General features: G+C 33.5%; 4 protein-coding genes across 6 annotated transcripts; 1 reads left to right on the forward strand and 3 right to left on the reverse strand.

The window, feature by feature from the left end:
• The first annotated feature begins 1,574 nt into the window (after positions 1-1,574).
• LOC17897517 (FAS1 domain-containing protein SELMODRAFT_448915) lies at positions 1,575-2,327 on the forward strand. The gene has a single exon (XM_006306238.1). It carries the CDS (start codon positions 1,575-1,577, stop codon positions 2,325-2,327), a length of 753 nt encoding a protein of 250 aa, XP_006306300.1.
• Positions 2,328-2,498: 171 nt separating this feature from the next.
• LOC17897564 (lysine-specific demethylase JMJ18) lies at positions 2,499-6,845 on the reverse strand. Of its 2 annotated transcripts, none has more exons than XM_023776988.1 (12): positions 6,727-6,845; positions 6,395-6,500; positions 5,931-6,017; positions 5,753-5,830; positions 5,165-5,656; positions 4,843-5,067; positions 4,595-4,756; positions 4,123-4,494; positions 3,454-4,027; positions 3,256-3,359; positions 2,981-3,163; positions 2,499-2,888 (listed from the first exon to the last, which is right to left on the reverse strand). In XM_023776988.1, the coding sequence occupies exons 2-12, from the start codon at positions 6,437-6,439 to the stop codon at positions 2,739-2,741; spliced, it is 2,472 nt and encodes an 823-aa protein (XP_023632756.1). In that variant the 5' UTR covers positions 6,440-6,500; positions 6,727-6,845; the 3' UTR covers positions 2,499-2,738. The 2 variants fall into 2 exon arrangements, with proteins under 2 accessions (XP_023632756.1, XP_006306751.2); XM_006306689.2 differs by lacking the exon at positions 6,727-6,845 and adding an exon at positions 6,607-6,617.
• Positions 6,846-7,728: 883 nt separating this feature from the next.
• On the reverse strand, positions 7,729-9,388 carry LOC17900352. The gene is made up of 6 exons (XM_023777196.1): positions 9,250-9,388; positions 9,044-9,160; positions 8,819-8,925; positions 8,241-8,735; positions 8,089-8,142; positions 7,729-7,993 (listed from the first exon to the last, which is right to left on the reverse strand). The coding sequence occupies exons 1-6, from the start codon at positions 9,386-9,388 to the stop codon at positions 7,910-7,912; spliced, it is 996 nt and encodes a 331-aa protein (XP_023632964.1). The 3' UTR covers positions 7,729-7,909.
• A 1,438-nt stretch (positions 9,389-10,826) lies between these two features.
• LOC17900546 (CTP synthase) lies at positions 10,827-15,637 on the reverse strand. Of its 2 annotated transcripts, XM_006306984.2 has the most exons (22): positions 15,367-15,636; positions 14,819-14,984; positions 14,606-14,685; positions 14,406-14,492; positions 14,268-14,318; positions 14,054-14,171; positions 13,902-13,958; positions 13,724-13,788; positions 13,544-13,627; positions 13,372-13,422; positions 13,221-13,283; positions 13,080-13,126; positions 12,917-12,986; positions 12,776-12,838; positions 12,593-12,682; positions 12,461-12,499; positions 12,153-12,380; positions 11,978-12,063; positions 11,838-11,886; positions 11,679-11,759; positions 11,497-11,590; positions 10,827-11,382 (listed from the first exon to the last, which is right to left on the reverse strand). In XM_006306984.2, the coding sequence occupies exons 2-22, from the start codon at positions 14,934-14,936 to the stop codon at positions 11,201-11,203; spliced, it is 1,803 nt and encodes a 600-aa protein (XP_006307046.1). In that variant the 5' UTR covers positions 14,937-14,984; positions 15,367-15,636; the 3' UTR covers positions 10,827-11,200. The 2 variants fall into 2 exon arrangements, with proteins under 2 accessions (XP_006307046.1, XP_023645795.1); XM_023790027.1 differs by having other exon boundaries at positions 12,776-12,986; positions 15,367-15,637.
• Between the last annotated feature and the right edge of the window lie 7,946 nt (positions 15,638-23,583).

Below are 23,583 nucleotides of genomic sequence, written 5' to 3' on the forward strand. Positions count from 1 at the left end.
AATATATATATAATCTTATCTTAGAAGGAAAGAACGAGCACAAAAGGAAACGGTTAATTCAAAAAAGAAGAATTATATAACTATTTCTCATCAAAAACAAGATGATATAAAAAATTTGAAACTTAAATTCAAATTCAACTTTTAAATATCAAATGACGGGTATCATACACGAATATGAAATTTAAATAGCAAAAGTAAGTTTCAAATTACTTAAATATTTCAAATATCGGGACAAGAAATAACGAATACAGAAAGAGAACGAGTAATTTAATTAGTTAAATACAAGCTATATAATGTTGGTTTTTTTAAAAAATGTAAATTATTTCATTTATATATAAAAAAATATGATATTATCTTAGAGAGAACGAACTGGAACAAAAAGGGAATGGGTAATTCAAAAAAAAAATATATCTAAACTATTTCTCATCAAAAACAAGCCTATATAAAAAATTTGGAAACTTAAATTTAATTTTAACTTTCAAATATCAAATGACGGGTATGATACAAGAATATGAAATTTTAATAGCAAAAGTAAGTTTCACTTAAAAATTTCAAATATTGGGACAAGAAATAACGGAAAGGGAACGGGTAATTTAGAAAATAAAAAATTATTATCTTAACTAATTCGAATAATATACAAAATGGAATTATGGGTAACGGGCAAGCAGAAGACATACTATTTATTCATGTGGGTGGACCAAAATATTTCAATTTGTTGTAGGACATGCATAGTGAACGGGTTTGACTGTCCTGATATCTATATTTATGTTATTTTATTCAAAAGTTTTAATGTTTTTCATTAGTTTATGTGATGTGATAGTTTACAAATTTAATTGATTTCTAATTTATCAGTCATTCAGTTCACACTCGATCCGAGTCTTATATCATGTCGATTAAAATATTAGAAACTTTACGATAAACATAGTTTTTGTAACCAATCCCGCACGTACGTGCGGGTCCATCCCTAGTATATTATATCGGTCATATTTTTCTTTTGCCAACATTTCTACCGCGTTCCTCTCTTACCGTACTTCAAGCCAACGCCACCGTAATCATCAAATAGGCTGATGGTGCCAAGTACTCTAAAACCGTAATGAAATCTACATTAATGTATCTATCTCTCTATAATTTCATCGTTTATATAATTGATAGTAATATGGTATGAAACTGTAATAAAGATCCAACTGTATGTTGGATACATATATGTTTGCAAAGGAGAGAATAACGATCAAACCATTAAGAGAGAAGAGTAGTTTTGGTTGGAGATAGGAAAATACATGTATGAATCACAAAACCGAGTAAAATTTCCCGGTTTACGATGGTTCATCCACCATAAGACTTTGACCATAACAGAAAGTGAGTGTTTTGACTCTTTGACCGGAATCAATTTACATTTTCTCGGTTTATCAATTAAACCAAACCAGTCTAAGTCATCCTTCTTCCACAATGATTTAACCAGGGAGGTATATATAGAAGAAGTCAAGTTCTTCTTCATTTGTTAACACAATCCTAACGAACTCAAAAAAGATTCTCTCTCTTTCTCTTACAACTTATCCCGCCGTTTGAACTCTCCGATGGCCACTTCAAGCCATCTCCTTCTCCTCTTCCTCATCACCACCGTCACATCCCTCACCTCCGCCGCTTCTCCTCCGTATCTCACCTCCCAAGATCACCAACACGCCGACAGAATCATCGAAGCAATGATCGGAGCCGGAGATTTCCGTGACTGGGCCGCAGATTTCCTCTCCTCCGTCGACGATCAGTTAGGTATCCCTCTCTCCGCCACCATTTTCATCCCAAGCGATTTCGACTCCGCCGACGTCTCCTCCACCTCCACCGAAGACAGTGCTAATAACCCACTTCGTCTCTCCGTCGCTTACCACATAGTACCTCAACGTCTCTCGTTCAGTGATCTTCGACTCTTGAAACCACTCTCTCGTCTCCCGACGCTTCTCCCCGGAAACTCGATCGTCGTCACTAACAACTCTGTTTCCGGTTACACCCTCGACGGCGTTCTTGTCTCTGAACCGGATCTTTTCATCTCTTCTTCTATTGCTATTCACGGTGTTGCTTCCACGCTTGATTTCTCACGTTACGGCGATTTTGGTGACGGTGATGATACTGCTTTTGCTGATAGTCTCCGTCCTCGGCGTTCTCGTCGCCGCCGTCGTCGTCGTCGTGGTGGTTCAAGTGGTTCTGGTGGTAACGGTGGCTTTTTTGGTAACGACGATGATAGGGATACCAATCAAACCTGTGCTTCTTTGTTCAGTGCACATTACTCAACTGGCTCGTTCTTGGTTTCATTGGCGGCTCTGACTCTGTTCTGACACTACTATATTCCGGCGATGTTTTCCGGCGTATTAACCGTCAAGATTCAACTAAAAGCGGGAAAAGTATCTATCTTTTTGTTCTTTTCAAGATTTTAAAGACTCAAGTTAAAATCTTTTCAAGATTTTGTGAAATTTTCTGTACATAATGTAAAGATTTTCACTTTGAGATATAAGAAGAAATTTTGTATTATTATGAGTTTCGCATTAGCAAAAGAATCGAACTTTCTATAGTTTACACTTCTAACTCTAAGGTTAGGTTATTTGTTCAAGATCAAAAGAACAAAGATTATGAATAAATGCTCCCAAAACAAAAATTTAATCAGAAATAAATTTATTCTATCTATGTTGTTTGTTTGTTGCTGTTGTCTTGGAGTTGGTACTGTCTTGTTCTCTTCTTGAGTTTGTTTTCTACATCAAATCTACTCCGAAAAGTTTTCCTTTGGTTAAACTCACGGAACAGTTTGATGTTATGAAGTGATCTTTAGAGTCTGCTGAGGCTTGGTTCTTGTGGTTCCAGTACTCAACGAGTCGATGGTTTGGGTCAAGAGCTTCAATGGCCTGTAGAGAAGAATGATTGAAGTGTAAAGAGTTAAGAACATAGATAGGTTTTAAGATCATGGACAAGGCTTGGATTTAGAATTTTTTTTAACCTGAACTATAGAGGGAGAGAGGAAACCAAACATTTGAAGCCCATTGATACCACCCTCCAATTGCGGTAAACTAGGAAGACCAAGACTTGTGCGTGTATCTTTGACTCTCTGAAACACCATTTCCCAGCATTGTTGGGCTGAAACATTGAAGAAGCTCTCGTCTGGAGATTCTTCCAGAGTAACCTGAGCAAGCAAGAAAAGTCTGGTGTAAGCATATTACTTTTCAAGATTCAGTTTTATCAAATATAAAATGTTGTTGTGGGAAAAGGCTTTACTCTGAACAATGGTCCCATGAGTCCTGCATCCAACACCTCGGAGATGTAAGTGCTCATTCTTGTTGGATCAAGCACGTTGTAGAACTTAACACGACTCCTGAATCCTGTAAAAATAGTAGAAACCGCAAAACCTCAACAACCTTTTGAGCAAATTTATGAGTAAGCGACATTAACAAAAGGGTTCTTCGAAGATTGTACCTTTTGGGAATATAGCATGCTTATTGCACCAAAGCTTTCCAAAAATCAAGACCCCGAGGTTTATAGGCTCGACTGATACACCAAGGTTCTCTGAGGAAGTTAACTCGCCACCACTGGTACTGGCTTCTTCTTTAAGGTCTTCTTGACAATCCAACTCCAAGTCAATGTTGAGATCAAATGAACCTTCCTTTAGCTTCTTCTCCTGGCTTATAACTGAACTAGTCTTTGTCTGATCTTCATCACTGAGTTCAATTCCTAAGACCTTGGAAGCCCATATCTTTAAATCATCTGATTCCCCTTCCAATGCTCTGACCAACGAGCTTAACTCATCCATTGTGTACCGGACAAGGATGAATCCATCTTTCTCATCGCATGAACAAAGATCATCTGCGTGTTTAAGGCACGCATATTCTTCAGGAGAGCACTTGCAGCCAGAAGCTGCGAGATGCAAATCATAAAAGCATGAGAAGCATTCCCTTTCACAGCTTGAATCAAAGTCCTTCTCCATCTTCATCAAGCTCGAAGAATCCCTACCAAGAGCTGCAATTCTTTCCTCTTCCATCTGTAACCGAGCCTGTCAACATTTTCAAAACAAATGAACCAAGTAAGCATTAGAAAGTAGAAACCATATTCAGTGTCATGACACAAGTAGTGATCCTTTTTCATTACCTGGATCGCGTTGGTAAGTGTTCCGTTCTTCCCACAGAAACTCTTCCATCTCAAGTTCGTTGTATTTTTCTTTTCCGCAGAAGCTGAGAGTTCCCAAAGAGCCTTAACGGCTTCATAAGCTGCTCCAAGAAGAAGTTTGTCGTGAGACAGAGAAGTCTTTCTTGTCTCTTTACTGTATAGTTCCACAGCGTTCTGTCCATGAGCCAACCAGTCAACAGGAGCCACATTAACCGCTTCTGCGCAGTTGAAACCGCAGTTGAACCCAGCATGATACGCCCTCGGGAATGTCAGTACATACTCCCCTGCATTCTGAACCACCCGGTAAACTTGGACTCCCTCATCTTTCAGGATTGAAGGAGAAAACTGAGTAACCTGAATCCAATAAAAAAGAAGAGTTAGCCTCTAATAAACATGGTGGAGACTAAACAGGAATAAATAAATAAAAATCAAGTAAATTGTGTTTCTTCCTAACCAGGCCATGAAGTAGATCAGGCTGTTCATCAAACAAGTCAGGTAGATGTTTCCTCATCGCCTTCTCGAGAGCTGTTGCATTGCTTCCTGGAACACCATACCATACTTTTGGCTCCCCAAAGTGATGATAGTTCAGTGAATATAAATGGTGGTCCTCCACATGCTGTTCAAAACACAGAGAAATATCAACCATCCGAACAGTACGTAAGAAACTTCTATTAACTAATCAAACAGTGAAAGTGCACTTACCCAACAAAATGATGAAAAACACATTCCCACATAAAGCCATGGAACTAAAACTCCGGAGATATCACAATCCTCAAAAGAGAGTACAGAGCCAGGGAGACGTGGTAAGTTATTCAAGTTCCAGCCAGAAACTGTGTACTGATCCATATCGCTACTGGCTAACTTTTCTGCTCTTTTATAAAACCCGCTTCCAAGTACCCCATTCTCCAAGTCAGCACCATAGTATACCTGCAACAAGGAGAAATAAGAAATTGTCTTAAGTTTTTTATATAGATGGTCTATAACTATATATATGTTTTGTTGGTGAAGTGGTCTGTTTCTATACCTCTACTTCATCTGTTGGTTGCTCTACTATACGCCAGTATTCGCCTTCTATATCATCAACGGACGGTGTCCATCTTACTATATCTCCACTAGAGTCTTTCTTTTCGAAGTATGAGTCTTTAAAATGCAGAGCAAATTTCTCAAACTCATCAAGAGTGAAGTCTGAACCAGAATTGAAGCCAAATTTCTCCTCAGCCTCGGGAGATGAAGTTGATTCAGAAGGAGAAGAACCAGATCGTCTCCTAGAAGAACCCATTCTTGAGTTTCTTCTCCTTTTCCGCTTTCTGCTCTTCGGTTTCTTTTTCATCGGCTCCCGGTTCTGAAGAAGGTCCACGTTCTGAATCCGAGTGGGGAACTTTGTATGCTCCCATATACTCTTCTCCTTAAGCCGGCAAGGAGGAGTCCATGTCGATGGTGGGATGATTCGACAGATACCAAACGGTTCTGCTAGTGGACGTATCTTTTCAATATAAGCAAGTGTATCTTCAAACTCCTGATGATCCAAAAAACCAATGAACAAGAACTCAAAACATCATCACAAGAAACGAAAAAAAGATATAAAAAAAAATCTCAATCAAGCAATTAGTACCTCTAACGATGGGGTGAACACGGGAGCATCATCGATCATCGGCCTCTGCGCTTCATCAGGTAACCATCTAGCAACAACCTTAAACATATACACAAAAAAAAAAACACATTATGTAAGATCAAAGCTGTTTCAAGATTTTGGATTGCATCAGAGATTACATCATATTACTCTCTCTTACCTTCCTATGACGTGGACTACTAGGTGGTTCCATGATTGTGTCCTTGTCCTTATCCTTGTCTGGAGGATGATTCTTCAAAGACATATCCTATAAGAAAAAAAACAAAAAATAATCACATAAGTTTCTGAACATGAGTAAAGGTATGTGATCAGCATCACAAGATCAAAACAAAACAACAAAAACTAATCTAGAATTCAACATTAACAAATCAGAAAAGACTAGGGGATCTCTAATGATCATATGATTAGTTATCTTACCAAATCAAGTAAACAAACGAGATCCGTGAAAAAAGTAAATGTCTCTATACAAATCTAATGATGAATAACACCAAAAGCTAATTTACAATCTCTATACTGTTTTTTTCTGATTCAAGATTACGGATACAGACGTTATAATCTTCAGTGATTAACAAGAAACCGATAATTATAAGTGATTAATTCGATTAAAACAAGGAAGAAACAAACCTCTTTGATCTCAGATTCTGATGGAGCAACGCTGAGATTGTCCATATCAATCCTCAAAAGCAAATTCTGTGAGCTTAAAGCTTTCTTCGATTGAGAGCCAACGAAACTGAGAAACACAAAAATAAAAAAGATAAGAAAACGATGTTTATCAGACAAAATTATATATATCCAAAGGCTTAAAAACAAAGAGAAGTTAAAAGAGAAGCCCTAACCCTAAATTCAATTCACAAAACAGAGAGGTAGGATCAATCAACAATACAAGAACATCAAAAATATTTATATTCAATCACAGATTAAAAATAAAATTTGCAGATTTTTATTTTTATTTTTACCTATTAAACGAGGAAGCTTTCAAAGTTGTTTTGCTTCTTCTTTTCTTTTTTGGTTTTTGTTTCCCAATTAATGCTATTAGGAATTGAATTCGCAGTTAAAGTAGAAATACCCAAATCTGGGAAATTTTTAAGAAAAATAGATTTTAATTGACCTAGTAACGAATGAGAAGGAACGTAACTCAGACCCGAAATAAAAAAACAAAACAAACCGAACTCAACCAGGAAAAGGAACATTACAATAAAATCCATTACAAAAAAATATAATATAATTTTTGTTAGTTAATTAACTAGTTACAAAATAATTAAAAAGGTTAAAAAGAAAAGGAAAGGTCGTAAAGAGATGGAGTATACCTCAAACGAACGGCTGAGATTTCATGAGAAGAATAAGAAGAAGAAGTGTCTTTGAGATCTTCTCTGATAACAAGAATCTTTTTTTTTCTTTTTCTGTCAAAACATATTATATTTGATAATTATAAAACCTCCAAATAAATTAAAAATCGAATTAGTAAATACCAAATTGTATTTTTTTTTTTTTAATTAGAGATAGAGACAGAGAAAGACAAGAAAATGATTTGAAGGAGTGTATAGTTTCTCGAAGTTAGATAACCAACACAACACAACACAACACAACACAACACAGCACACTGTTTTTTTTTTTTTTAAAACGGATCTGTGTGTTTAAGTTAACATCATCGTACCGTACGATCTCATCTTGATGCTAAAATTATTATCTTACCCTCTAAGTTTTGTGGTTATTTACGGTTCAATGCCATCGCCGTTGAACAAACCGAACGTCGTCTTCGGGTTTTTGTTTTTTGTTTTCCTTTCTCTCCGCGTCGGAAAAAGTAAAGAGTTTGACCGTTTCTTTCTTTAATTCCAAAACGCGTCGTTTTGTATGGAATTTCACGTTTTAACCCCGTAATTTTATATTTTCTTATATCTTGGAACCATAACTTTGGAATTGATCAGAAAAGTACTAGTAATAAGATTAATCTCAAATAGTTCAAAACATGACACAAATAAAAATTTCAAAGCAGGAAAGAAACCAAAACATCTCCACAAGAGAGTTTGATCGACTGTAGAAAGGAAATAAAAGAAACAATAATGTGTTTTGACAAAAAAAATAAGAAACTAAAATGTGGATAACAAATAGAAAAATATGCAAATTCTTGCACTAGATCGATCAGAGACGAGGCTTCTTGCTTCCTGCTGCTTCTGTCTTGTCTTCTTCTTTTACTACTCTCTTGCTTCCAGCAACATTCCTCACCTAAGCAAAACAGCACAATATTATTAGTGAATCAGCACAATATTTGTATATAATTTTCTTGAATGAATCAGTGAGAAGTTTGAAGAGATGATTACAGCTTCAGCAACAGCATTATCAGGGTATTCAATGACAGTGATCTCAGGCCTTGGCTGCAACAAGGGTCAAAAGCATCTCATTATTTATAAAGCAATATGCTATAGTAACATTTTAAGAGATATAAAGAGAGAGAGATAACATATTTACTCACAGTGAAAGAAGAACTCGCAGTTGATTCAGTTTCAGCATTTGCTACACGATTCCTTCGGCGGTAAACTCTAGGAGGAACAACCCGGTTAACCTGCTGAGCACCAACCTGGTAAACCTGCTGAGGATCTTGGTTAACTTGAGGAGGAACAACCCGGTTAACTTGAGGAGGAACAAGCCAGTTAGCTTGTGGAGGGCCGTGGTTAAGTTGACTAGGAACAAGCCGGTAAAGACGAGGTTGATCCTTGTTAACTTCAACAGGTTCAATCCAGTAAGATTGCCGAGAATCTTGATTAGCTCGAGGAGGAACAATCACGTTAACTTGAGGACGAACAACCCCGTTAACATGCAGAGGATCTTGGTTAGCTGGAGGAACACCATAAGCTCTTCCAACTTGGTTAACTTCAGAAGAATCAATCAGGTTAACTTGAGGACGAAGAAACCGGTTAGCTGGTGGAGGTTCTTGGGTAGGTGGACGAACCCCATAAACTCTTCCAAGCTAAAACAAAAACTAAACATTAAAAATAGTTATATAGAAAAACATGTTTGTAACAATAGAGAAAGGAAACTAGGAGACATTACAGGTGTGACACTGATGTGTTTGCAGTCAGAACATTTCACAGTTTTATCATGCCTTTGATGAATCACTTTTGCTTCACACCCGCCACATACAAGCATCACAAGATTGTCTAGAAGAAACATTTGTATGAAACAAAAATTAGATTAAAAAAATCACATCCAAAGTTTTCAATTTTGGAACTAAAAAAAAAATATATGTTTCTTGATTTTTTTCAAGAATATACGTACTTGGCACAGGACGCGAGATATTAGAAGATAGACATCTCGCTCTTCTTGCTGGGCCGTTTCTAAAGCATAAGTGAGCTTTGCATCTTTCACATGGAAACTTCTCTGCCCTCCAATTTCCTGTAGACATTAAGAATAGTTATATAGAAAAACATGTTTTGTAACTAAAGAGAAAGGAAAACAAAACAATTTGAATCTTATATACATACCGAGATGAGGTCTGAATGGAACGTGACAATTTGGACATTGGATAATTCTTCCTCTTGTATTAAGCTCAGCAAAAATGATTCTGTTTCCTAGTTTATACTCAATATTTCTTTTCAGATTAGCTCTGCGATGTTCCTGCATAGCTCTGAAAACAAACAAACCTATAGGTTTTGAAGCTTTTGAGGAGAATATCAAAGGATTTTTTTACCTTGCCGAGGGAAGAAGATGAGAAGAGGGTTTTGATATGAAAGAGCTAAAGAGTCTTTGTTGGTCTCTTAAGTAGCCACGAACAGTTACAAATCTATGTTCTTTTGCACCTTTTCATTTAAAAAAATAGTGTATGTGTACATTCACTTGAATATATATATTTTTATCTATTTTCGATAATTTCCCTAATTTTTAAACAAGAATAAAGAGGATGAACAGACGAATCCGTGTAAGAGAAAATGTTGTCAGTATTAGACGGTTCGGGAAATTTATCGTCCAAAGATGATAGTCAAGAACAAAAATTAGACTAGACTAGAATTGATTCTCAAGAAGGAAGATGATATATTTTGATTTTTTAGCGAATAAGGCTTTCATTCCGAAAGTATCGTGTATATTCATTTTTTTTTACCATTTACCGTTCAGATTATCAGGAATGAATATTCTTGTTGATAATTGGCTTCGACTCGGTTCTTTGATTTTATTGATTTTATATATATTTTTTAAAAGCCGTATAAAAATCCGTATGACATTCGTTTGTGTACAGTTTGTTTTATGGTTTATCAGTCTTGCAAGAACTAAAAATCATTACTAAATATTTTGCCTATATGCAAGTCGCTTCAGTATGGTATAAGTTTCAATGCATACAACCAGAATATCAACAAGAATTTAATAGCTAGTGCATACATTATTTTAAAAAAATATTACTAAACTTTCTTCGTATTCAGCAAATAATTTATGAATGCATAGTTCAACTTACTTAGATGTTACCTTTCAATTAATATGAATGCTAAAATCAAGAGTTTTGTTCTAAGCAATGATTGGGCTTGGGGAGGAGAATGCTGAAAATCAAAATACGACACAAAATCAGTTCTACTATAATGAGAAAAATATTATTTTATAGATACACGAGGGAAAAACAAAAAAAGATACTGAGAATCAAAAAAAAAAAATACGACTTCACAAAAATGCTTAAACTTCAAATTAATAAAAGTTTGCCTATCAAGCGTGAACAAAAAGTATTCAGAATTTAATCAGAAAATATACACATACGTATTTTCTAAAAAGTTTAACTGTCATATACATTTAACTTTTTAACCTTTTCTAAAATGACTTTGATATAGTTTTCCATAAAGTTTTCGGTTTGATATATTATTTTATAATAATTTAACAAATTTGATGGTGATAAAAACAAAGTTTTCAATTTTGATATTATTTATAATAATTTCACAAACTTGACAGTGATGAAAAATGGTTATATTGCGTAGTATTTTATACTTCACGGAGTTACAAAAGTTACAAAAGAAGGACAATTTGGAAGTAGTTTTTTTTTTGCAGAATACTCAAATATGCTAACCAAACCTGAATCCAAAAATGTTTCTTAAAGTCTTGTTTAAAGTTTTATTTATCAAATGCGTCTTTTCACATTCGGACCAAATCGAGATACAAAATGTTCCAGCAATACATATGATCATATGAAATCCCTTTCGATGAGGAGAAAAAAAAAACAAACCAGGGGAATCATCTGCCATTTTCAGACGTTTGTCTAGAGTCTTCCCAGAACAATAGTCTGTTAAAAGAGTCTAACAACCTGAACAAAAAGGCTTGGATCATATGTACACAGGAAAAGAAAAAAAAAATCCTAACATTATGAAAGAAGAACGCAAACCAAAATCCAAACTAAAATCGAAAAAACAAAGCAATTCTAATAATGGAAGAAGAAAGTGGGGGAAGCTCAGGCAAATGCAGCTATCTAGTGTAGAGGCCATTGCAGTATCCGTTGTTATATCTTACATCAGCCAAGCCATTGGGAGATTTCTTGGAGATTCCATTGACGTAAACGTTTTTTGGACCGTTACTAATCAGATGTTGATGACCAGCGGCTTGATTCAGGACTGTGTCTAGCTCGCCACAAGACGCTGCAATGAGTCCTGCAATAAGAGGAATGTGCAAAAGATTGTTATAAGTACTTGAGTTGATTTCAGGTTCCTTAAGAGAGAGGTAAAGTTTGGATCTTTCAGACTGATTAAGAAAAGGGTTCGGACCTAAAAACAGAGGAGACGCTTTCCCGGGTCTGGATTTGAACTCGGGGTGGAATTGAGCACCGATAAAGAAAGGATGGTTTGGGAGTTCAATGATCTACAATTTCAGTATAAGATTAGTCAGTGAACTGAATTTTCAGCAAATGGATTTGAGCTAGAGACAATGTTTAAAGATTAAAACAGACCTCCATGCGTTTGCCAGTTTCATCTTTTGCAGCGAAAGAGAGACCGGCCTTCTCAAGGCGTTCAACCATATCAGGATTCACCTGCAAGTGATGTGTGTTGTGTGTATTAAGAAATCCACCTTTTTCACATTAACTGGTGGATATCCAACAAATACATACCTCATATCTATGGCGATGCCTCTCATCGACAAAGTTTTTGTTCCCGTATCTGTACAAACCAAGGTGAGAGAATCATGTTAAGTAATCTGTAGCATTCGTACGTTGAACCAACAGAGTAATTATAGGTCAATGGTTCTTACAGTTTTGCGGATTTGCTGTCTTTGACATTGAAGAAGGATTTTCTTGATCCTAAGCGCATAGTGCCTCCCATATGAGTTCTCGAACCCTAAACCCACCGAGCATGAAACAAATTTAATATCAGATAAAACAGTAAAGAAAGAACATTTAGAGTAAAGGGACGGAGAATCTATGAACCTCGGGCATGAAAACGATGCATGGATGTTTGGTTTCGGGTTTAAATTCTGTGCTGTTTGCATCGTGCAAGCAGAGAACTGATCTTGCAAACTCGATGACAGCAATCTGCATCCCAAGACAGATACCAAGGAAAGGGATTTTGTTTTCACGGGAATATTTTGCAGCAAGAATCTTCCCTTCCACTCCCCTATCACCAAAACCTCCAGGGACAAGAACTCCATCGACACCCTGACGAAGATACCAATAGAGATGAGCAAAAACACAAGGCTTCTTGATGATTAAATTGTAAAATAGCAAATTGTTCAAACCTTTAGCAACTTCCAAGCAGCTTTATATGCATCTGGATTCTGCTTAAAAGAAACAAAAAAATAATGACTCTAGCTTAAATTTTGTTAACAGGTAGAGACATAAATGTAAATGCAGTATCAGTTTTTACGAACCTCTTTCTCAGTTTCTTTTTCGAGATCACAAGCTGGAACCCAATCAACTACGAGCTTTTTACGACAAGCCACAGAAGCATGTAAGAGAGCCTAAACAAGTTATCCAAATGTGAGAACCAAAGCAAGAAAAAATCATTTAGTTTTTCAGACACTATCACATGAGGGGTGGTGCTTAAGTTCTACCTTCAAGACAGAGAGATAAGCATCGGAGAGGCCTGTATATTTCCCCACAACAGCGATTCTCACCTGTAAAATGATAAGATGCTTTAAGAAAGAGATGTTAAGGTTACAGTTTCTAAGGAGTAACTGAGAGCTGAGACCCACCGGCACATGTAAATTGTCACACAATTCAGCTCTGGAAGTCCATTCTCCTAGCGAAGGCTCTTTAAGAATACTGTTTCATAAACAAATAAAAAGATCAGTTCCAATCCATTTCTGTCGCAAATCAAACAAGCCACATACCAGGAAAAAAAAACATAATACAGACCTAGCAAGATTGAGCACTTTTGAGATTGCCAGGTGAGCTTTTTGCTCCTGTTCAAGCAAAACAAGTGCATTGGGCATTGTCTTGGTGATTTATAATAAGCAGCATAGTGACTTCAAAATAGTTTTAGTTAAGAAATTGTACCTTTAGCAACAAAGGAATATGCCAAATGTTGGGAATATCATAGAGTGTGAAGATATACTCAAGCTGAAATAAGAACAATTAGCTGGTAAATTAAAGAGAATTCAAGTAAAGAACAACAAGGGACAAACGGCAGTATCTTATATCAGCTTACCGGGACATGGCAGAATTGAGCTAGTTTTTCTTTCACATTATCTTCAAGGGCCTTAATGAAGCAAAATGTTGAGATTTTTATATCAGAACAAGAATATAATACACCAAGAGACTGTAACTTTTTGATGAAACAGATTTAAAGTCAAGATGAAGATGCAAGCAAAGATACTAACCTTAGTGCTCCGACAAGCTAAGATATCTGGCGTCAAGCCCAAGCCTCGTAGCCCCCGGACACTATGCTGTGTCGGCTTAGTTTTCTGAAAGAAAATAACAAAGCAAATGAAGTAAATGTAGATATACATAATCAAATGATGTCACATCATGGATGCTTCATTTCAAGAAAAATGATATACCTGTTCACCAACAACATTAAGCACAGGCACGAGGCTGACATGGACCAGACAGAAATTCCCTGGGCCTGAACTCAACCACCAACCAAAAGATGCAGTAGTTAATTTCATCATATCCACCAAATCCACTCAGCTTTTCTTTTCTTTTGGATTCAAATGGAATGAGGAAAATGATGCTTACCTACACGGTAAGAGAATTGGCCAAGTGCCTCAATAAAAGGGGCGGATTCAATATCACCTGCAAACATAAAAAAAAATCTCTGTTTATACAGAAGAAACAAAGTTAGGAAACAAAACAAAGATAAAAGCAATTTTGTAGATTTTATGTGTAACCTATAGTTCCTCCTAATTCGATAACGCAAACATCAGCAGGATCCTCTTGTCCATCAACAGGAATAACCGCAACTCTTTCGATCCAATCTTGAATAGCATCAGTAACATGAGGAACAACCTAAATCATTACAACCAAAAAACTATATGAGTTACAAGAAACCAACACCAGAGCATGAAATAAGAAAGAAAAAAGTAAGAAAATCTTATTTGTTACCTGAACAGTCTTTCCCAAATAATCTCCTTTCCTCTCTTTAGCAATAACATGCTGTGACACAGACAGAGAAAGGTATAAGAAGATTAAGTAGACCTAACTCATCAATCAACCTCCAATTAGTTGAGATCTAGATCTTACCTGGTAAATTTTCCCAGTAGTGATGTTATTGTCTCTGGTTAATTTGATATCTAAAAACCTCTCGTAGTTTCCAAGATCAAGATCCACCTTTTCCCAAAAAAAAACACATCAGAAAAAAGAGTCAAAAGTACTCAAAAGCTGAAGTCTTTTTTAAGTTTTTCAAAAAAGTCACAAACAAAAAAAAAGTCATATTTATTTACCTCACCACCATCGTCCAAGACAAAAACTTCACCATGCTCAAATGGAGACATGGTTCCAGCATCGGTGTTTAGATAAGGATCTGGAAGATTGATTGCACCGTAAGCAAAACATCATTTGAAATGACTCAACCAGAGAGAGAGAGAGAGAGAGAGAGAGAGAGAGAGAGAGCCAACAAAAGGGTATCAAGCAAGAAGAAAAAAGTAGTAAATTACCGATTTTGATAGAAGTAACTCGAAGACCACAAGCTTTAAGAAGAACACCAATACTACTTGCTGTTACTCCTTTGCCTAATCCACTCACAACACCGCCTGTCACAAGCACGTACTTCATCTTCTTCTTCCTTTAAAGAACTTTCTATTGAGTAAAAATCAACTAGTCCTGCACAGTAAAATCACCAACCAAAAAGAGAAACCAAATCAGTCAACAAGTTATTCTCTTTCGTAGTCAACAATCAAAAAAAAACAGAAGCAAGTGGTAACAGCAGAGTAGCAGAAACCAGAAAATGGGAAAGGATGAAGCTTTTGAAATGCTTTTAAGAGAGAAATTGGATTTTTATTTCTTCTTCAAGATTTAACATATCCTTAATCGTAGAAGCAGAAAACAGAGGATGACCAAAAAGGTTATAAAAAACGAAACTTTATCTTTATATTGATTCGAAATCAGTATTCAAATAGAGCAACAGCTGTTACATTTTCATCTGTATCAAACCCAGAACACAGAACAGAAGAAGAGTCGTAACCACAGAGAGTGAAAGAGAGACCTGAGACTGAGAGTAACACCGGCGGTTGCGTATTCTCCGGCGGCTCTGGATTTTAAATAGAACAAAGGAACTGAGTTTTATGGGTTTGTGGGTTTTGATGTGTTTATCGGATAAGGATAAAGGGCGGCGAGAAAAGTGTGAAAACGATGGAGCAGAGAGAGAGAGAGAGAGAGAGAATGGAAAAAATGAAAGGAGAGTTTTTTTTTGTTTAGGTTCACGCCATTGACGACGGAAGCCGTTTTATAAAGGAGGAGAAGACACAGTGGTAAGCAAATAGCAGCGAAGAGCGTCTCTCTCTCTCAAAAACCCCAATGTAAACCCTCCACCTATATATTTTTCATTATTTTATTTTCTATATTTGGATTGTTTCTGTATATTTGAGGATCCGACTCAATAGTTTTTATTAACTTATTTTCTAAAATCATTTATAGAGAAGTAAACAAAGTTATTCAAAAGATCACTAATGAATTAATTACTGGATAATTTATTTATTTCTACAATGGTATGATTTTGATAGTCATATATTTACCAAATTATGCACCTATGTATGGGATTTTTTTAATGAAATTTGTAACAATTTAAATCAATTTTATTAACATTTCTAACAATATTTTTTGTCTTTAGTTATTTTACAATTATATTAAGTGTTGATAAATTACTCAAAAATGGTAATGTATAGGTGTATATCTGGATTCATGTTTCAATTATATTTAATTTTGGATTTATTAAAAAAGATATACTGTACTTGATTTAGTGTAGTAGTGCTCATTTAAAATGCTAAATTTTTATCATCAAGAAAAAATATAGGATTAAATAATTAGGTTTGTGAGAAGTTGAATGAAAAGATATTTCATTAAACACATAATATGAGAAGATCATAAGACAAATAAGCCAATATTGAAATAAACTGAGATGTTGACATGGTGTTATTGTTCACTATTTTGTAATTTATACAGAACTATTGTTTCTATTTTTGTAATTTATCGAAATCATTAATTTATTTATGTCCATATTTAAATTATTTTTATTTAATCCATGCCAATTCCTAGTTTACCCATGATATGATCCGATATATACTGTATTAGTATTAGGTCATCTTTGTATTCATGCATGTCCAAAACATCGAATCGTCTGGACAAAAAAAAAATTGTGGCATCATAAAAATGAATCATGAGAATGAAGGACACAAAGGATATTGTGGTTAGCAATGTTCCTCTTCGGGTTTTTATAATGATTTTCATGTTAGTACATTAAAATCTCTAACCATCAAGGCATCAACCAAATATTATAAAAATTAGTTACCTTATAATTTTTTTTTTGTTAACACCTATTACCTTTTAAAATTACCTTTTATGAGAATAATGTTGATTTTTTAAATATAATATTCGAATGAATGAAAAAAAAATATAGATATGTAAAAAAGGTACAATGTCTTTAAGAAACAACAATAAAGTTTTATTCAATTATTTCAAGTACAGTCACGTATAGTTTCAAAGATTTACATGTAGTAGCTCTATTTCGCCTATTGGGATGGTGAAACAAGAAAGGTTCTGTGGACATGAGTTATTGGCCTGTCTTTAGCACTGTGACCACGCATATGGACCACTATAACGGTATTAACTAATCATCAAGTATTCTTCTCCGACTAATCACTCATCTTATCTTCTTCTTTTTTTCAATTTTATTTGCCAAGTCTCTAATAAATCACACGTAATACAGAACAATTTGATTAGATACAAGATTAGATACAAAAATGTATCTTTCTTGGTTTATTTTAAAGTAAAGATGTTCAACCTGTATTTCGTAAATATAAGTTGTACATTGATTGAAAAAAACTATAAAAAAAAAAAAAAAAAAACCAAAATATTTTTGTAAACCCCTTCATTTTGATCGTTTAGGTTCATCTTAATTTGTTTAATTTTATTATGGTTTATATTTTGGAATGTTACTTTTTTACAGAACCAAGATCTTGTGATCGATCACATGCATAAGAGATCTAGGCATTGGTCGTATTTGGACCCACCGGTTTGATCTATGTCCGCATAAACGTGGTAGCTTACAACGACTTGGTAAGTTCGCATTTTTTACGTTTTCCAGTTTGTCCCAAACCAGCTACTCCTTTATTAATTGTTTGTATTAACTAATTATTAGTATCCTAATTCAAATACTAGTACTAATTAGTATTCCAATCAAGAGATGATCAGATTGCAAAAATAATTGGGTCACTGGATCTTTTAAACGCATGTTAGGACAATTTGACATTTAAATATCAGTTTCCGAAAGGGAATCTTAACTCATATTGGTTAATCATTCATGACTATGATCATTTTGAATCGTATAATGCGTAGTTACTAGTTACCATGTTTTTACTCTACAGTATTTAATTGCTGTATTAAACAATTGAAAATACCAAATCCTAAAATAAATCCATCATCATTGAGCCCAACAATGTTATCTTCTATTCAAATAAAATTTCTAGTATATGAAAAATAAAACAATGTTATCTTCTATTCCTTTACTATTTTTCTACTTTTTTCATCTACATGAACAAAATTTATAGTATATGTAGCATTTTATGTTGAGTTGCTAACCGATCGTAGGAGTATATTTTATAAATCTAGAATTCAATAAGACATGTAAAAATTTATTATATGTACAAAATGGTAGTTTGTTATATATATCAAGTGGGTAGTGGTCTAGTAGCTTTGAGAGTGACAATTCAAAAGTATAATTTGAACTCTATTTGGAAAAAAATATCTTATGTTTTAAACCAGATAATATCCACGGTTTGCCTCGAAGATCAAGAGAAATTATGGACTAAAAGTTCTATAATTTTCTCGGGTTATCAGAAAATATAGTATTTCTAATTTTTAATTGTTTTGTTATCACTGTAGAGTTTTATAGAATTTGTGTTTTTATCCTTAGTCAAAAACTAAAAAAAAAAAATATGAGAAATGAAATCGCAAAGAAGAAAAAAAGCAAACAACAAAGCGAAGATAAAGAAAAGGTCAAAGGAGTAATCTTAAATATTTAACTTCTAAGAAACCCACCAAACTTATAACTACCAACTAACATTCTCATACATGCATATGCACACTTTATGATCCTATCTTCTATTGTCCAATGAGTCTCTATTAACATGGACATTTTTTTATCCTTTCATTTTTATTTACCTTTTTGGTTAAATTCTATCTTTATTATATGAATGCAACCACTTGCACTATTCCTAGTAAATAATCAACAAAACATGCATGAAACATTAGTCTTTTTTTCTAATCTGCCTTGCCAAATCTGATTATTGTTTATTGCATATGGGCGTGGAACCAACTTTATCTCTATGTTGTTTCTAGAGTTTCCACAAAGTTGCAATTAACTTGCATTTATAAGAGTTACCCCAAATTAGTTATTACAGTACATACTTAAGGTAGTAAAAAATGGGTACAAAAATTATCCAACACTTGTAATAAGCACCACGTACGATCGATATCTTTGAAGTTTTCTCGTCAAAATGTATCATTATTATTTGTTAGGGACATGACAATGCAACCCACGAGCCACGAATGTGAGACCTTTTGGGAGTTGGATCGGTGGGTCTGTCCTTTACCAAACCAATCAGAGTGTCCCACAGTGTAATACAACGTGTCATATCTCTCTTTGTGGCCTGGTCAAATGTTGCATCTGCGTTTGTTTCGGAGTTTTTTAGATATGATCCTATTCCTACTGAAGACAAGAGTGACAAAGTCCATGCTCTTTTTACAATTTTTATACTATTAAAACTAAACAATGGTTTTTAAAATTGATTTCATTGGATCAGGTTAGTTTGTTTGCGTCACACCAAATTTGACCCGTAATCCATTTTATTAAAAGTCATGGATAACGTTACATTGGAATATTGGATAAAGGTTGATTTTTATGGGACTGAGATCTTCACAAATCAGTACTTCTAATATTTTAAATTTATATGTTGTTGGTAGATGGGAATTTAAATATTCTGTGCGTATATAGCTCATTTTCATTTTTCTTATGATCATTTAACTAATTAATTAACTAAACCAAGTGCAATGCCATTCAACTCAATAGAGATTTCTTTTTTTTTAGGGCTTCTGTATCCGAATTAAAAATTCTGAGTTGATTTTTGTGATAATAATATTGTTAAAAATGATCCCAAATATATATAAAAAATGTGAATCAAGTTTAATTTAAATGAGACAATGTTTTCTATTGATTATATATATGCCCATGAAAAATGAGTGTAGCTAATGACTAATTTGGATATCCAGTTTTATAATCAAATGGTTGATTCTGAGCTCGAGAAAGCTATAGATTTTTTTTTTGTTATCATAATAATAATGGTCTCAAACAATAAGCCAACTATAAAAATTCTATCCACTTTGAATTTTGCACATGCGATTATGCATTATAAACGTAGAGTGAGATATATGTGACTGTATCATATGACAAAACACCTTATAATATAATATAAAATATTGTATAAAGGGCAACAAATGAGAAAACAAGAGTGACGTAGTAGTAGGGTTTTTTTTTTTGTTTTTTTTGCTTTTTTCTTAAAAGGGAGAGAGGTGACGTGGTAGTGACTAGAAGAGCCATGTCTAGTGTGGCGCCTAGTTAGCGTCGTGTCGGTACATCGTCAGCTCCACATGTCAACCTATTGCTGGTCAAACTTAATCAATCTTCAATACTTTTGTCTTAATGAATTTTCCTCCTAGTGTTTTTAATGCATATACAAACTTTCTTTTTTTTCTTTGGGTCGCAATCAAATATACCTTTTCTATGTTTATATGAAATGTCAATGGTTAAAAACTTAAAAGTAGTTGAAGGTAGACTAGTGTTAAGAGAGTAATAGTAATAATATATATTACTCTGGCTTTTATTTAAAACATTGCAGAAAATTTGTTATTTGATATTCGGTTTGCTTTCAATTTTATTAGGGTTTACTTTTAAGAATTTTATTACAGTAGGTTGATCTCTTTGAAAACAATCACAACATGAGCAGAAAATTTGAAATGATAGAAAGAAAACAAATCTGTTATATCAGTCTTTTTGATATTGTAACTAATTAATATAATGTTGTATTATTTTATCAATAATTAATATTAAAATTAGGTGTTAGTCAGTTACAATGTTTCTATCATTTGTAATTTTAATTTGTAATTAAATTTGGTGCTACCAGTTAGCATTTTTATGTAGGTTTAAGAACATATATATATATATATATATAGAACTGAAATATAAAGATTTTAAGGTCTAATCTTTATTATTTTTTCTCATTAAAATTTTGATACATTAAAATTACAATAACATGTAATATGTATTAAGGATGGATCAAAATGCTAACTTATATCATCAAATTTACTTTATCCAGTCAAAGATTAGTGATAAAATTTGCTTAACATTGTTAAATGAATGAAGACTTATAAAATCAAAATCATTTTAATCGATACATCCTTAAGAAATGGGTGTATTCTTGTAATTTAAATCATATAAATTATAATATGTTGACAATATCTAGGTGGATGTTTGTTGATAATATATACATATATGATAATTATTAGTTGTTTGGTCAATCAACACTCGACATATGTACTCAAAGGAACTCTTGAATAAGTAGTCTGATCCGCATTAATTAAGATGTATCTGTTTTGTATCGATCCATCAACTAATATAAACACCCAAGTAAGCACATATATGTCAAATCAAGCCATTTTGCATATATAACTAGTGTCGTAACACGACACCCACATCTTTGAAAGAAAGAGTATGAGAGACATAATTGTGCTAACCTATCCACGCACATACGTTGATGGGGTGTTGGAAAAAGCTAGTGCAACTGCACTCAACCTAGTTTACAGGGTTTATGGCAAACCAACGTGTGAACGAACACACCACATAATACAATTATCTAGTATCAACGTGTGAACACATGTACACCAGTAACACCACGTACAACAAGTATCCGAACTCGAACGAGATCATCCCTTTTACAAGCGAGTTTTATCGAAATCCATTAACAATCTCTCTTTGAAATAATATTATACTTTAAAGAGAAATAACACTTGATATATCTACTATGTTTTCCAATTAATTCTTGAATGTTTTCTAACCAGCGCGTACGTAATAGAGTATTTGAAAAGCACATATATTCCCATGGGTTCTCCACTTCTCTTTCTGGAAGACCATATCGATTACTACTTAATGCATGTTCATATATTTCCCAACGGATAATTAATACGTTGTGTTTGTAAAAATCGCAAGCATAATGCAAAAATATCTAAATTTCAACATCACCATATATGTTTTGAGTATGCTGATATGCTCATATAATCTTAAGGTTTCATTAAATAAAATTAGCAGCTGAAATTTTGACATTTACATCTATTTTTATACATTATTTTACGAGAAACTATATATATGGATTTAATATTTTAAGTAATATTATAAGTAAAAGAAGTAATTACAATCATAGTATCAAATAAATGAATTATATATTTAGATTCTTCACTGTGTCCATGACACGTAAGGGAATCAAACTCGTCACTTGCAACTTTTCATGTTTTACGTGTGAAAGTGATTCGCCTGAAGAACCAAGAAAGTCATTCCACAAAGTGACTACACTTTTAATTAGAACTAAATTCATTAAAATAACCCGTATTATAATATTTTATTTATTTATCTATTTCTTAGATGCAAATTTGGTAGTGGATATTTCATATTATTTACCTACAATAAGGAGAAATATTAACAAAAAAATATATTGTAATTGTAATGAAATATTCTCAAGAAATAGTAACCTTAAACAATGAGTACCCAATATTAAACATCTATAACGTATAGAACGTGTTGCATACACTTCAAATCCAAACTTTTGATAATATATATAACTAACTATACAAGCTAGTATCATCCTAAGTCCAAAAAAAAAAAAAAATTGGGGATAGAAAACTCAATCAAATAAAAATTTAACAACGTAAAAATCTAAAAATCTAGTACTTGGGATGTGAGAAAATACCTTTTTAGAAATTTCAAAAAATGCTTTAAATTTTATTATATAATGTTTGTGTGATGAAATTAACATGTGGTTTAGAAATAAAAATCCCTAGAAAAGGTTGAGAGAGAGAGAGATTAGAGAGGAACCAAAATGAATGTCGGAAGGAAGATAGAGGAAGTTGGTCTGTTGGTGTCGGCTACTAACGGTTGGGCCACGTCATCTCCTTTTTGTTGACCAACTGACAAAGTGACAGTTGACCGTTCTTATTTTTACAGGTTTGTCCCCATTTTTTCTGTTTCTTTGCCGACAACTACCCTTTCTTTTCCTTTTTGTATCTTTTTTTTTTTCTCTTAACTTCTCCAAAATATTTAGAATGCCTTTAGACTCACACAATATATAAATAAATAAATAACTCTAATACAATCTCTATACCAAGATTAGAATCATAACACGAGTTATCAGAGTAAAAATATAATAAATATTATAATTTCATATAATTTTATAGTAGAGGAAATTTCTGTTATAAGCTGAATTTGCTATAAAAATATGTAAATAGCAAATTCAAATTCGAACACTATTGATTAGAAAATAAAGTTATAAGATGGTTACGGTTTATTTAAAATAAGTTATACTCATATAACTAACCCATATCGTTGTTATGGTGGTTGAGTGTTTATTTTTTTTCTTCAGTTTCTATATTTTTTTTATATGTATTACTTTCTAGGATATTTAATTTATTTTGTTGAATGATATAATATATATATATATATATATATATATATATATATATTATTTTTTATTTTTTGAAGATTTAAACTGCCGCTTATACCAATCATAACTATAATTTTTATACAACTTTTTCAAATTACTCTTTCTTATTGCTTTTAGTTGTTTTTTGTGTGTTTTTCTAACATTACTAATTATCATTTATTTGATTAAATGGGGGCATCAATTATAATTTACACCCATATTGGTTTTAAAATATAGTTTATATACTAATTATTGGGGTATTGCTTGAAAACGGTTTTTATATTTATAAAACGTATGTGGTCGCTGTTGTTAAATTAATTAGACTTGAAGTAATGGTTTTGTAATTATATCAAATCGAGCCGTGTAAAATTCGCGTTGATGAGTCAATGCACCGTCACGTGAGATCTTTAAGTCTTAACCACTCACTGCGTTTTACAAGACGATCACCAAATCAAACAAAA

The sequence above is a fragment of the Capsella rubella genome, unplaced genomic scaffold, assembly GCF_000375325.1.
Source record: "Capsella rubella cultivar Monte Gargano unplaced genomic scaffold, Caprub1_0 scaffold_1, whole genome shotgun sequence".
NCBI lineage: Eukaryota > Viridiplantae > Streptophyta > Magnoliopsida > Brassicales > Brassicaceae > Capsella > Capsella rubella.

Coding starts and splice junctions, on each gene's coding strand:
- LOC17897517 (XM_006306238.1), top strand. CDS start 1,575: ATGGCCACTTCAAGCCATCTCCTTCTCCTCTTCCTCATCACCACCGTC.
- LOC17897564 (XM_023776988.1), bottom strand. CDS start 6,439: ATGGACAATCTCAGCGTTGCTCCATCAGAATCTGAGATCAAAGAG. Junction 5,068..5,164: donor AACCAACAGATGAAGTAGAG/GTATAGAAACAG, acceptor TCCTTGTTGCAG/GTATACTATGGTGCTGACTT. Junction 3,164..3,255: donor TCATGGGACCATTGTTCAGA/GTAAAGCCTTTT, acceptor TTGCTTGCTCAG/GTTACTCTGGAAGAATCTCC.
- LOC17900352 (XM_023777196.1), bottom strand. CDS start 9,388: ATGCAGGAACATCGCAGAGCTAATCTGAAAAGAAATATTGAGTATAAA. Junction 8,736..8,818: donor AACACATCAGTGTCACACCT/GTAATGTCTCCT, acceptor TTTTTGTTTTAG/CTTGGAAGAGTTTATGGGGT. Junction 8,143..8,240: donor CTGCGAGTTCTTCTTTCACT/GTGAGTAAATAT, acceptor CCCTTGTTGCAG/CCAAGGCCTGAGATCACTGT.
- LOC17900546 (XM_023790027.1), bottom strand. CDS start 14,936: ATGAAGTACGTGCTTGTGACAGGCGGTGTTGTGAGTGGATTAGGCAAA. Junction 13,423..13,543: donor TAGCTTGTCGGAGCACTAAG/GTTAGTATCTTT, acceptor TGCTTCATTAAG/GCCCTTGAAGATAATGTGAA. Junction 12,500..12,592: donor AAAAAGAAACTGAGAAAGAG/GTTCGTAAAAAC, acceptor TCTTTTAAGCAG/AATCCAGATGCATATAAAGC.